The sequence below is a fragment of the Bacillus rossius genome, chromosome 2, assembly GCF_032445375.1.
Source record: "Bacillus rossius redtenbacheri isolate Brsri chromosome 2, Brsri_v3, whole genome shotgun sequence".
Taxonomy (NCBI): domain Eukaryota; kingdom Metazoa; phylum Arthropoda; class Insecta; order Phasmatodea; family Bacillidae; genus Bacillus; species Bacillus rossius.
In genome coordinates, this window is record NC_086331.1 from 15,439,809 (window position 1) to 15,453,252 (window position 13,444).

Consider the following 13,444-nt stretch of genomic DNA (forward strand, 5'->3'; position numbering starts at 1 on the left):
AAGCCAGTAATCTTTATTTATAATTATTTTAAAAAAACATTAAGACAAATTGAAGTAGCTTGGATTCTGGGTTGTAGCCATGCACGGCTACAACCCAGAAGCCAAGCAAGTAGTATATGAATGGGGCTCCTGCGGCTGGCGCTGGCGCGTGGTGTGTGGTGGCGGTGTCAGCCATCTTGGATTGTGACGTCACGGCGGCCATTTTTGACTCACAATTCCTCAAAATTCCTCAAAATTCCTCAAAAATTACTCAAAATTACTCAAAATTTCCCGTTTTAAGAAAAAATTTCCCGTTTTCGAGGGAAAAATTCCCGTTTCGAGGGAAAATTTCCCGTTTCATTCCTTAAAAATCCCAGCGGCTGAAAATTCCTAAAACTGGCTTAAGCATCCTTAACTCAAGCCAACGTTAAGCCATTTATAGGATTATGACGTCACCGTTGCAATTTCCGTTACGCCTGCCATCTTTAACTTTTTTATTTATTATCCGATTTTAATGAAAAAAATTTAAAATTTATAAAAAAATTAAATTAATAAAATTTTAATATATTTTTTATAAAAAATATACTTTTTAGACACGGAGTTCGGAGTCCTCGGTTCGAACCCGACGAGGTCAAAAAAAAACTAAAAATGGCGACAGGCTCCTTCCACCACGGAAGTCACCTACAGACTAACCTACCACCACCAATAACAAGGTCAACTAGTATTATGTCATGTCCGCCATCTTGTCTTCGTCTGCTGGTAGCCATCATCATCTTGTTATCGTCGGCGAGAGTGCGCTGACACCATGTTAGTTTAATTCTTATCCGCTAGAGTGCAGAAATCATTTATTATTGCTGTGTCACCCGCCATCTTGACATTTGGCCGCCATCTTGGAATCGTGTAATTATTTAGCTAGAAATTCGGGAAAAATTCCCAAATTCATTAAATAAATCACTCATTAATTTACAGATTGATTCGATCAGTTTCAGTCCTTGGTTCGATACCCGATCGATGCAATAATGTTTAATTTGATGTAAAAAAATAATAATTTCATTATTCCATGTTCAACATTCTTAAAGAGACATTAAAACCTCTACTGTCATCATCATCCTATAAGCCATCAACACCAACATATTGGTAATTCATAATTTTAATGCTAGAGATTCGGGAAAAAGTTCAGAAATCATTAAATAAATTTCCAATCAATGTAATGATTAATTAGATCGACTTAGGTCCTTGGTACGATTCTGGACGATGAAAAAAAAATAACAATTTAACATAATACTAACAGGCTCTTGGAATTAAACACCACAAGTTCTTTCACAAACATAATATTTATTACATAATTTCTATTCTACTACAGGATCACTTACGAAAGCCAGCAAATTTACAATCATTTAGTTCCGCAGCGGTGTGAAATGACTAATTCTTAGCTCCAATCGGTTTATACTAGACAGAGTCCAGCCAGAACCTTTACAGACATAGTTCTCCTCTTCTTGACAGAGTTTCAGGATACCGTTTTTAACAGTTTGCTTCACATCGTCAGAACTGTAAATTACTGCAGCCGATGTCTTGAATGCACACTTCTTCACTTTGTCATCTAACGGATACGGCTTTCCATATAGACAGTCCAACCACAAGTTATATTTCAAAGGTCCGTTTGTCGCTACGTCATCAGTAAGCTGATTGATTATGTTCTGTCTAATATCATCAAGAAAAGTACAAATGTCCTGCGACTCACCGAACGTATTTAGATAATAATAGTCTTTCAACGTTCCACGAAATGCAGACTGCGCCAAGTAGAATCCATTATCGTTTACTTGTAATGCACCGAACACAGTCTTAGGTTTAGTTCCATGTCCAGACGTCATAGCAATCGGTTTCTGCACATCTCTTTTTTTTGCTTGTACGCTCACGAGTCTCCAATCTAAAGCGAGGAGTCGAAATGTTGACAGGTATTTCAGCAGGAGCACAGACTCCACCTTTACATTTTTTCGCATGATGTCGCAAACTGTCAATTCGAGTAAACCATTTAAGGCACTCATCACAGCGAAACTTCATTCGAGAAGGATTGTTCGTGCATTTGCTCCGCTCATGTCTTCGTGCATCATGGGAAAATGCGAACGACGTATCACAGTAGCTGCAAGGATACCGTGGTGATGAAGACGAGCCTTTCAGACCTGATCCAGATACAGGCGTTGCAACAGTAGTACCATTTCCAGGCATACTCTTATGCACATCGATGCATCGTTGTTGCGCCGAAACCTTTACTTTCTGCCGCACAGCAGGACCTTTGCATGCCTTCATGTGCGTTTTCATATTATCTTTTCTGGCAAACTGCTTATGACATTTCTCACAAACAAACATTTTACAATATAGGTTCTTGGCACATTCGCTCCTCTCGTGTCGTCGAGCATTGCTGCTGTTTGAGAAAATCTTGTCACAGTAACAGCACCGATGTTCGTTAGTTGTTGTCGATTCGGCATCCATTGAAGCCTCCATCGAGGGCGAAACGAAGTTCGTCGAGTTTTCCTGCACAGCCAGCACTACCGGCATTAAAGTCTCTTCTGCTGGTGGTATCGCGTCTGATGAAGTCTCCTCCAATGTTGTCGCCGTGGTTGTCAACGGAATCTGCTCCTTCTCCGTCGTAGCTGTCGTCAAGGTTCCCGTAGTCGACGGTACAACCTCCATCGAGTTCGACGTTAAAGATGGTAAAGATGCCATCGAGGTCTCAAGAACAGCTAATTGACACGACTTATGCACCAGAAGAAACAAACTAGACGATCCTTACACCGCCGACGTCAGTAACAAACTGAGCGACCTACTGTCTAGGACTCGCTTATATACATGCACCGTATGGAATAATACGCTAGTCAAATCAAGAACCATTTACAATAATACTAGAGTCAAATCTACAAATTAAAAAAGAGGATCATTTGATCGAAAAAAAAATTCGATCTCTCCAATATACGCCAGGCTCCAAGAGCTACAATTTACGTCATCAGATCCATCTACATTTTGCTCCTATGCTTCAATTAACCATTAGCTGCAAGCGCTCCAACAGCTCCATCAGCTCCAACACGTAATTTACGCAATGTACGCACAATACATGCAATTTACATGCAATAAATGTAATGATCACACAGTACACACAGGAAACGGAACGTACACACAGTACACACAGGAAACGGAACGTACACACAGTACACACAGTAAACGGAACGTACACACAGTACACACAGGAAACGGAACGTATACACACAGTACACACAGGAAACTGAATGTACACACAGTACACACAGGAAACGGAACGTACACACAGTACACACAGGAAACGGAACGTACACACAGTACACACACAGGAAACGGAACGTACACACAGTACACACACAGGAAACGGAACGTACACACAGAAAACGGAACGTACACACAGTACACACAGGAAACGAAACGTACACACAGTACACACAGTACAGACAGGAAACGAAACGTACACACAGTACACACAGGAAACGGAAAGTACACACAGTACACACAGGAAACAGAACGTACACACAGTACACACAGGAAACGAAACGTACACACAGGAAACAGAACGTACACACAGGAAACGGAACGTACACACAGTACACACAGGAAACGAAACGTATACACACAGTACACACAGGAAACGGAATTATCACACATACAGTAGCGGAAACACACAGGCTTAGTTGGAAATCAGAATACAAGAAATAAAAACACTAAATTTTTACTTTCAATATTTAATTACTTCTCAACATTACACAAATACAAGTATAAGAAGCCATTATTGTATGTAGCCAGCTTTCCTCAGTTCTTTGAGTATGAAGGATATTTCTTTGATGCACGAATAGTTTCCTGCACAAAGCGAGCCATGTAGAAGTCTTAGCCGGTCAACCAATATGTTTGGATCTTTCCATGATGTGTAATCAATCTCTTCTACAACCATCTTACTTGCTTGTTTATTATAAATACTGTTAATATCACAATCGTCCCAGTGATCATAATAAGCATTATCAGATTTTTTATAACACGACGTTTCTATCGTTTCGGTCTCAGGACATCGCCACATTCTTCGATCTTGTCAGCTCTAGGTGCTTCATCACAGTCTATGCCTTTGTCAACAGCCTCAGAGTCACTGTAACAATCACTGTAGAAGACATCCTTTCTCACCCAGATTACCGTATGAATTCGCTATCGATGATGTCGAAGTGTCTTCATCGTCTTCATGCTTCCTTTTTAGGGGTCCATCATTTTTACAAAGAATGGAGGATCTACTGAATATAGGCTTGAATGTATTCTCACTTTTCACGGTGTTGATACTTCCATTAGTTTCAGTCTTCCCGAAGCCATTAGCTTCCTTCAATTTATGTTCTTCCTCACGATCGGGTGAGCTAATACCATCACGCTCAGGACAAGGAAAATTATTGTCGTAATGCAGATCACTCTTCTTTAGTCTAGTGGATCCATCGGTGTCCTCTATGCCGTAAGTAGTCTTGACTTTACATGTTCTTCCATGTCTTTTTAAGCTGTCAATTCGTGTTAACAACCTGCTACAACGATTACAGCTTAACATGTTGCGTAGTGGGTTTCTAGCACAATCATTCTTCTCATGACGTCTAGCATGCCTTCTCATGGCAAAATCCTTGCCACAGTATCTACAGCGGCTTCCTTCCGATTCAGCTGCAGATAACAAACCACGATCCATGGTAGCTTCTGTGACTAATGTTAGATACAAACTGTCAGTTTTCTCCAATTGGAACCATTTCTTAAATAGAGTTTTTGAAGTATTTCATCAGCGAGAGTTAAGTTATCTAATGCAAAGCAAATTGATGCAAGTAGTTCTGGCTGTCGTCAACAGATGTCGCCACGTGTTGCTTGCAGGTAAATAATATATATTTCATTAATGTGGGATGCGGAACGCGCACTATCGATCGCAAAGGGAGGTTGGCTTCGATAGTATCCAAGGAGAAAAAAAGTTCGTCCTTCCTGCTAGTGCTTCTCAGATTTCTCACGGTCCGCCATCTTGGATTGTGACGTCACGGCAGCCATCTTGGATGGGTGTGACCTTGACCTTTGACCGAAACCGTAGGTATGATCGCAAGCACACGGATTAACCATCAAAATATTGATAAGAATAATCAGGAGCACACGGAGAAAACCATCATAATAGGGGTGATGGAGGGGCTCGCATCATTCACTTGTTGCTTTATGCTGCGGAGAACGGGGCTGCGTGTGTCTGTGCGCGTGTGGCGGCAGATGTATTCTCGGGCGGCGCCGCGGCAACCTCCCCCCCTCCTAATGGCGGTACGCGCCGCCGCGCGCCGCCCGAGAATACATCTGCCGCCACACGCGCACAGACACACGCAGCCCCGTTCTCCGCAGCATAAAGCAACAAGTGAATGATGCGAGCCCCTCCATCACCCCTATTATGATGGTTTTCTCCGTGTGCTCCTGATTATTCTTATCAATATTTTGATGGTTAATCCGTGTGCTTGCGATCATACCTACGGTTTCGGTCAAAGGTCAAGGTCACACCCATCCAAGATGGCTGCCGTGACGTCACAATCCAAGATGGCGGACCGTGAGAAATCTGAGAAGCACTAGCAGGAAGGACGAACTTTTTTTCTCCTTGGATACTATCGAAGCCAACCTCCCTTTGCGATCGATAGTGCGCGTTCCGCATCCCACATTAATGAAATATATATTATTTACCTGCAAGCAACACGTGGCGACATCTGTTGACGACAGCCAGAACTACTTGCATCAATTTGCTTTGCATTAGATAACTTAACTCTCGCTGATGAAATACTTCAAAAACTCTATTTAAGAAATGGTTCCAATTGGAGAAAACTGACAGTTTGTATCTAACATTAGTCACAGAAGCTACCATGGATCGTGGTTTGTTATCTGCAGCTGAATCGGAAGGAAGCCGCTGTAGATACTGTGGCAAGGATTTTGCCATGAGAAGGCATGCTAGACGTCATGAGAAGAATGATTGTGCTAGAAACCCACTACGCAACATGTTAAGCTGTAATCGTTGTAGCAGGTTGTTAACACGAATTGACAGCTTAAAAAGACATGGAAGAACATGTAAAGTCAAGACTACTTACGGCATAGAGGACACCGATGGATCCACTAGACTAAAGAAGAGTGATCTGCATTACGACAATAATTTTCCTTGTCCTGAGCGTGATGGTATTAGCTCACCCGATCGTGAGGAAGAACATAAATTGAAGGAAGCTAATGGCTTCGGGAAGACTGAAACTAATGGAAGTATCAACACCGTGAAAAGTGAGAATACATTCAAGCCTATATTCAGTAGATCCTCCATTCTTTGTAAAAATGATGGACCCCTAAAAAGGAAGCATGAAGACGATGAAGACACTTCGACATCATCGATAGCGAATTCATACGGTAATCTGGGTGAGAAAGGATGTCTTCTACAGTGATTGTTACAGTGACTCTGAGGCTGTTGACAAAGGCATAGACTGTGATGAAGCACCTAGAGCTGACAAGATCGAAGAATGTGGCGATGTCCTGAGACCGAAACGATAGAAACGTCGTGTTATAAAAAATCTGATAATGCTTATTATGATCACTGGGACGATTGTGATATTAACAGTATTTATAATAAACAAGCAAGTAAGATGGTTGTAGAAGAGATTGATTACACATCATGGAAAGATCCAAACATATTGGTTGACCGGCTAAGACTTCTACATGGCTCGCTTTGTGCAGGAAACTATTCGTGCATCAAAGAAATATCCTTCATACTCAAAGAACTGAGGAAAGCTGGCTACATACAATAATGGCTTCTTATACTTGTATTTGTGTAATGTTGAGAAGTAATTAAATATTGAAAGTAAAAATTTAGTGTTTTTATTTCTTGTATTCTGATTTCCAACTAAGCCTGTGTGTTTCCGCTACTGTATGTGTGATAATTCCGTTTCCTGTGTGTACTGTGTGTATACGTTTCGTTTCCTGTGTGTACTGTGTGTACGTTCCGTTTCCTGTGTGTACGTTCTGTTTCCTGTGTGTACGTTTCGTTTCCTGTGTGTACTGTGTGTACGTTCTGTTTCCTGTGTGTACTGTGTGTACTTTCCGTTTCCTGTGTGTACTGTGTGTACGTTTCGTTTCCTGTCTGTACTGTGTGTACTGTGTGTATGTTTCGTTTCCTGTGTGTACTGTGTGTACGTTCCGTTTTCTGTGTGTACGTTCCGTTTCCTGTGTGTGTACTGTGTGTACGTTCCGTTTCCTGTGTGTGTACTGTGTGTACGTTCCGTTTCCTGTGTGTACTGTGTGTACGTTCCGTTTCCTGTGTGTACTGTGTGTACATTCAGTTTCCTGTGTGTACTGTGTGTATACGTTCCGTTTCCTGTGTGTACTGTGTGTACGTTCCGTTTACTGTGTGTACTGTGTGTACGTTCCGTTTCCTGTGTGTACTGTGTGTACGTTCCGTTTCCTGTGTGTACTGTGTGATCATTACATTTATTGCATGTAAATTGCATGTATTGTGCGTACATTGCGTAAATTACGTGTTGGAGCTGATGGAGCTGTTGGAGCGCTTGCAGCTAATGGTTAATTGAAGCATAGGAGCAAAATGTAGATGTATCTGATGACGTAAATTGTAGCTCTTGGAGCCTGGCGTATATTGGAGAGATCGAATTTTTTTTTCGATCAAATGATCCTCTTTTTTAATTTGTAGATTTGACTCTAGTATTATTGTAAATGGTTCTTGATTTGACTAGCGTATTATTCCATACGGTGCATGTATATAAGCGAGTCCTAGACAGTAGGTCGCTCAGTTTGTTACTGACGTCGGCGGTGTAAGGATCGTCTAGTTTGTTTCTTCTGGTGCATAAGTCGTGTCAATTAGCTGTTCTTGAGACCTCGATGGCATCTTTACCATCTTTAACGTCGAACTCGATGGAGGTTGTACCGTCGACTACGGGAACCTTGACGACAGCTACGATGGAGAAGGAGCAGATTCCGTTGACAACCACGGCGACAACATTGGAGGAGACTTCATCAGACGCGATACCACCAGCAGAAGAGACTTTAATGCCGGTAGTGCTGGCTGTGCAGGAAAACTCGACGAACTTCGTTTCGCCCTCGATGGAGGCTTCAATGGATGCCGAATCGACAACAACTAACGAACATCGGTGCTGTTACTGTGACAAGATTTTCTCAAACAGCAGCAATGCTCGACGACACGAGAGGAGCGAATGTGCCAAGAACCTATATTGTAAAATGTTTGTTTGTGAGAAATGTCATAAGCAGTTTGCCAGAAAAGATAATATGAAAACGCACATGAAGGCATGCAAAGGTCCTGCTGTGCGGCAGAAAGTAAAGGTTTCGGCGCAACAACGATGCATCGATGTGCATAAGAGTATGCCTGGAAATGGTACTACTGTTGCAACGCCTGTATCTGGATCAGGTCTGAAAGGCTCGTCTTCATCACCACGGTATCCTTGCAGCTACTGTGATACGTCGTTCGCATTTTCCCATGATGCACGAAGACATGAGCGGATCAAATGCACGAACAATCCTTCTCGAATGAAGTTTCGCTGTGATGAGTGCCTTAAATGGTTTACTCGAATTGACAGTTTGCGACATCATGCGAAAAAATGTAAAGGTGGAGTCTGTGCTCCTGCTGAACTACCTGTCAACATTTCGACTCCTCGCTTTAGATTGGAGACTCGTGAGCGTACAAGCAAAAAAAAGAGATGTGCAGAAACCGATTGCTATGACGTCTGGACATGGAACTAAACTTAAGACTGTGTTCGGTGCATTACAAGTAAACGATAATGGATTCTACTTGGCGCAGTCTGCATTTCGTGGAACGTTGAAAGACTATTATTATCTAAATACGTTCGGTGAGTCGCAGGACATTTGTACTTTTCTTGATGATATTAGACAGAACATAATCAATCAGCTTACTGATGACGTAGCGACAAACGGACCTTTGAAATATAACTTGTGGTTGGACTGTCTATATGGAAAGCCGTATCCGTTAGATGGCAAAGTGAAGAAGTGTGCATTCAAGACATCGGCTGCAGTAATTTACAGTTCTGACGATGTGAAGCAAACTGTTAAAAACGGTATCCTGAAACTCTGTCAAGAAGAGGAGAACTATGTCTGTAAAGGTTCTGGCTGGACTCTGTCTAGTATAAACCGATTGGAGCTAAGAATTAGTCATTTCACACCGCTGCGGAACTAAATGATTGTAAATTTGCTGGCTTTCGTAAGTGATCCTGTAGTAGAATTGAAATTATGTAATAAATATTATGTTTGTGAAAGAACTTGTGGTGTTTAATTCCAAGAACCTGTTAGTATTATGTTAAATTGTTATTTTTTTTTCATCGTCCAGAATCGTACCAAGGACCTAAGTCGATCTAATTAATCATTACATTGATTGGAAATTTATTTAATGATTTCTGAACTTTTTCCCGAATCTCTAGCATTAAAATTATGAATTACCAATATGTTAGTGTTGATGGCTTATAGGATGATGATGACAGTAGAGGTTTTAATGTCTCTTTAAGAATGTTGAACATGGAATAATGAAATTATTATTTTTTTACATCAAATTAAACATTATTGCATCGATCGGGTATCGAACCAAGGACTGAAACTGATCGAATCAATCTGTAAATTAATGAGTGATTTATTTAATGAATTTGGGAATTTTTCCCGAATTTCTAGCTAAATAATTACACGATTCCAAGATGGCGGCCAAATGTCAAGATGGCGGGTGACACAGCAATAATAAATGATTTCTGCACTCTAGCGGATAAGAATTAAACTAACATGGTGTCAGCGCACTCTCGCCGACGACAACAAGATGATGATGGCTACCAGCAGACGAAGACAAGATGGCGGACATGACATAATACTAGTTGACCTTGTTATTGGTGGTGGTAGGTTAGTCTGTAGGTGACTTCCGTGGTGGAAGGAGCCTGTCGCCATTTTTAGTTTTTTTTTGACCTCGTCGGGTTCGAACCGAGGACTCCGAACTCCGTGTCTAAAAAGTATATTTTTTATAAAAAATATATTAAAATTTTATTAATTTAATTTTTTTATAAATTTTAAATTTTTTTCATTAAAATCGGATAATAAATAAAAAAGTTAAAGATGGCAGGCGTAACGGAAATTGCAACGGTGACGTCATAATCCTATAAATGGCTTAACGTTGGCTTGAGTTAAGGATGCTTAAGCCAGTTTTAGGAATTTTCAGCCGCTGGGATTTTTAAGGAATGAAACGGGAAATTTTCCCTCGAAACGGGAATTTTTCCCTCGAAAACGGGAAATTTTTTCTTAAAACGGGAAATTTTGAGTAATTTTGAGTAATTTTTGAGGAATTTTGAGGAATTTTGAGTCAAAAATGGCCGCCGTGACGTCACAATCCAAGATGGCTGACACCGCCACCACACACCACGCGCCAGCGCCAGCCGCAGGAGCCCCATTCATATACTACTCAAGCTACTTCAGAAAATGGCCGTGAAAGCCTGCAAACGTTATTAATTAAGACAAATTTACGAAAAATGTTCGTTTCCACTGGGAAATTTTGCGGTTTCTTGCAGGACGTGTACCGCGAGTTGGACCAACTCAAGTTCGACCTTCAAGATCTGGAGCGATGGCGTGACCGCATATACGAGGCCATCCACAAGGGAGAAGTCGTCACTGTAAGTCGCCCTAACCACGGCCAGTCCTCTTTCAGCCTATCCTTTTAGTACACAATTTTGATCGAAATCATCAACTGTTGGTCTCTCTTCGCATTGTATACGTTATTACGTTAAAAGACACTGATTTTTTTTTCCCCGAAAAAATAAACTGCCATATGGTCAGTGGTATGTCATGAAGGGGACATTTTTGGATAAGATGTCTGCACTGTCATTTCAATGATAAAACAGCCAACCGCGATGTACCTAACAAAATACGAGCGAGGTGGTGCAGCAGGAAGACGCTGGACTCGTATTTGAGAGGAGCTGGGTTCGAACACCTTTATTATCCACAAGACATTTTTTGGCGTGTTACTAACCCCAATTTTTCGATAAAATGATTTTGCTACAGAGAAAAATTTGCTGTGGTTGTAGATATTTGTTCAGTTAAACATAATCCAGACAGTCAGTTTTCCCTCTAAAATAATTTATCTACTATTTACAAAACAAAATTTTTCATTCCCATCTATAAGAAGTATATAGGCCATGGGAAGCATTTTAGAGTACATGATGTCCAGGAAAGAACGTCCCAATTTCAATGGTATACTATAACAGCTTAATTTAGACTATTTACAACAAATCATACATCAATTTAAAGGTAAACTAACCTAGTTTTTCTTACAAATGTTCAATATGTATATCTTTTGTTATACGGCAGACACCCCCAGATACGAAAATTACGTGTATTTACATTCCCACTCGGATGAAAAGTTGACTCATCGCGGAACACCACGCGATCAAGAAAGTCTTCTTCCCGCTCAAACACTTGAAGTGCAGAGTTACAACGTACACCCACAGTCACCTATCTTTAAGGCATGTGGCAATTGTAACAGGTGTGGACACATGTGCAAACGTGTTCTTAAAACCTTCCACGCGGTCGTCTTTGGTGACTGAAGTTCAAAACTTTCTTCCCGAACAGATTTCTCAGGACTACGCAGGTCAGACGCTCTGACTCGGTCAACATCCGGCACTCACACTTCTGGTCGTCCCGTGCTTCTCCCTTCACAAACACATCCGGTCGTTTCGAACTGCCTGCACCATCGGCGGATGTTTCTGCCACACGGGGATCACAATTAAACTTCAAACGTAATGCACGTTGAACTGAAATTACAGATTCACTCTTAGCGAATTGCAGAACACAAAAATCTTAACGCTCAGGAGTCACCATTTTGCGTAGGTGGCGCTGCAAGCGAGAAAACAACAAAGCAGTACTCGTGCATGCGCTTATCTAAAACTGTTTGAGTTACTCTTTACTTGTGACCTTGAACCAAAACTCTACAACGCTTACAGTTGAAACTATTACAATTTATAAGAGGGACATTCTTTGATGGATATAATAAAGTATGGAAACTGCATACGGGAACAAACTATTTGTTATGGGACTACGATTTGGCGACTTACTCAATTGTGGCTTGCCAATCGTGAGGATTCGGCCATGTTCGGACACGTCAGCCAATCGATACCTATGATCGGAAGCTCGTCGACCTTCGTCACACGCATAGCATATTGTTTTAAGTTAGTTTTAAAATAGAGGAGTTAGTCATGCCGCCCATCTCTACCATGGCTGGCCAATCCCCGCACAAAGCACACGATGCAAACGACCCTCTCCCTGCATGGCTAGTCCCAGCATGACCAGGCGTTTAGGCTTCGGCCTGAGACGCACTTAGGTCCCTTCCTAGCTTGGGCCCATCCTATAGATACACTTAGTATTTAGTAAGGTTAGGAAAAAAATTGGCTGACGCCTGCGTTTGTTATCCAATTGTATGTTGTTTTTTTAGGTATTGGGTACTTGTATTATCGTCAAAATATCTTTTTTCTGTATTTTATAAAGTTTTCTTAAAATTTTAAATAAGTCAGAAACACCTGTAGATTCGCACTCACGGCCATCAAGTTTGAAGGTCTGTGCCTCTGACCACGCGGCTATCATTCAAAACCTAGACGTTTCGTCTCTTATTAAGTGTTTACAGACAGTAATATCCCTTCGGAAATCGTTTACTCAGTCCCAGTCTCATAGATAATACATATTGTATAATGTAGTAAACTGACTAAAATATTAAAAAATATGTTAAACTCATTTTTATTTTTATTCATTTACTAAAAGTATTTGAAACATTAAAGCTTGACTCGCATCGCGAGTCGGGCACAACCAGAAGTCATTCCGTTGATTCTGAACTTCCGGACTTACTCAAAAACCCGTCAAAATTAGTTGGAACTTTAAATTTTCGGAGGAAAAATTTACGTTTTGAGGGAACTACTTTCAGACCGTAGATCGTGCAGATGATGGAGTGGTCTTGTTGAGTTTAACCTGCGGTCGGAGCTCGGACTCGGCCAGTGCGCGTGAGAGTGAGAGTGCTGCCGGGTCTGCTACAGAACCGCGGGCAGATCGTGCAGATGATGGAGTGGTCTTGTTGAAATGCGCCTGTGCGCGTGAAAGTGAGAGTGCCACCGGGTCTGCTACAGTTCCGCGGGCAGTTCGTGCAGATGATGGAGTGGTCTGGTTGAGTTGAGCCTGTGCGCTTGAGAGTGAGAGTGCTGCCGGGTCTGCTACACGACTGGGGGTAGATCGTGTAGATGATGAGGTGGTCTTGTTGAGTTGAGCCTGTGCGCGTTAGAGTGAGAGTGCTGCCGGGTCTGCTACAGGACTGGGGGTAGATAGTGTAGATGATGAAGTGGTCTTGTTGAGTTGATCGTGTGCGCGTGACAGTGAGAGTGCTGCCGGG

General features: G+C 41.6%; 1 protein-coding gene across 1 annotated transcript in view; it reads left to right on the forward strand.

The window, feature by feature from the left end:
* Nucleotides 1–13,444, forward strand: part of LOC134529131 (phenoloxidase 1-like) — a 76,183-nt gene that overhangs the window by 35,879 nt on the left and 26,860 nt on the right. Inside the window, exon 7 of the mRNA XM_063362900.1 lies at nucleotides 10,587–10,688. Coding sequence (XP_063218970.1) covers nucleotides 10,587–10,688 — 102 coding nt within the window. The remainder of the gene's footprint in view (nucleotides 1–10,586; nucleotides 10,689–13,444) is intronic.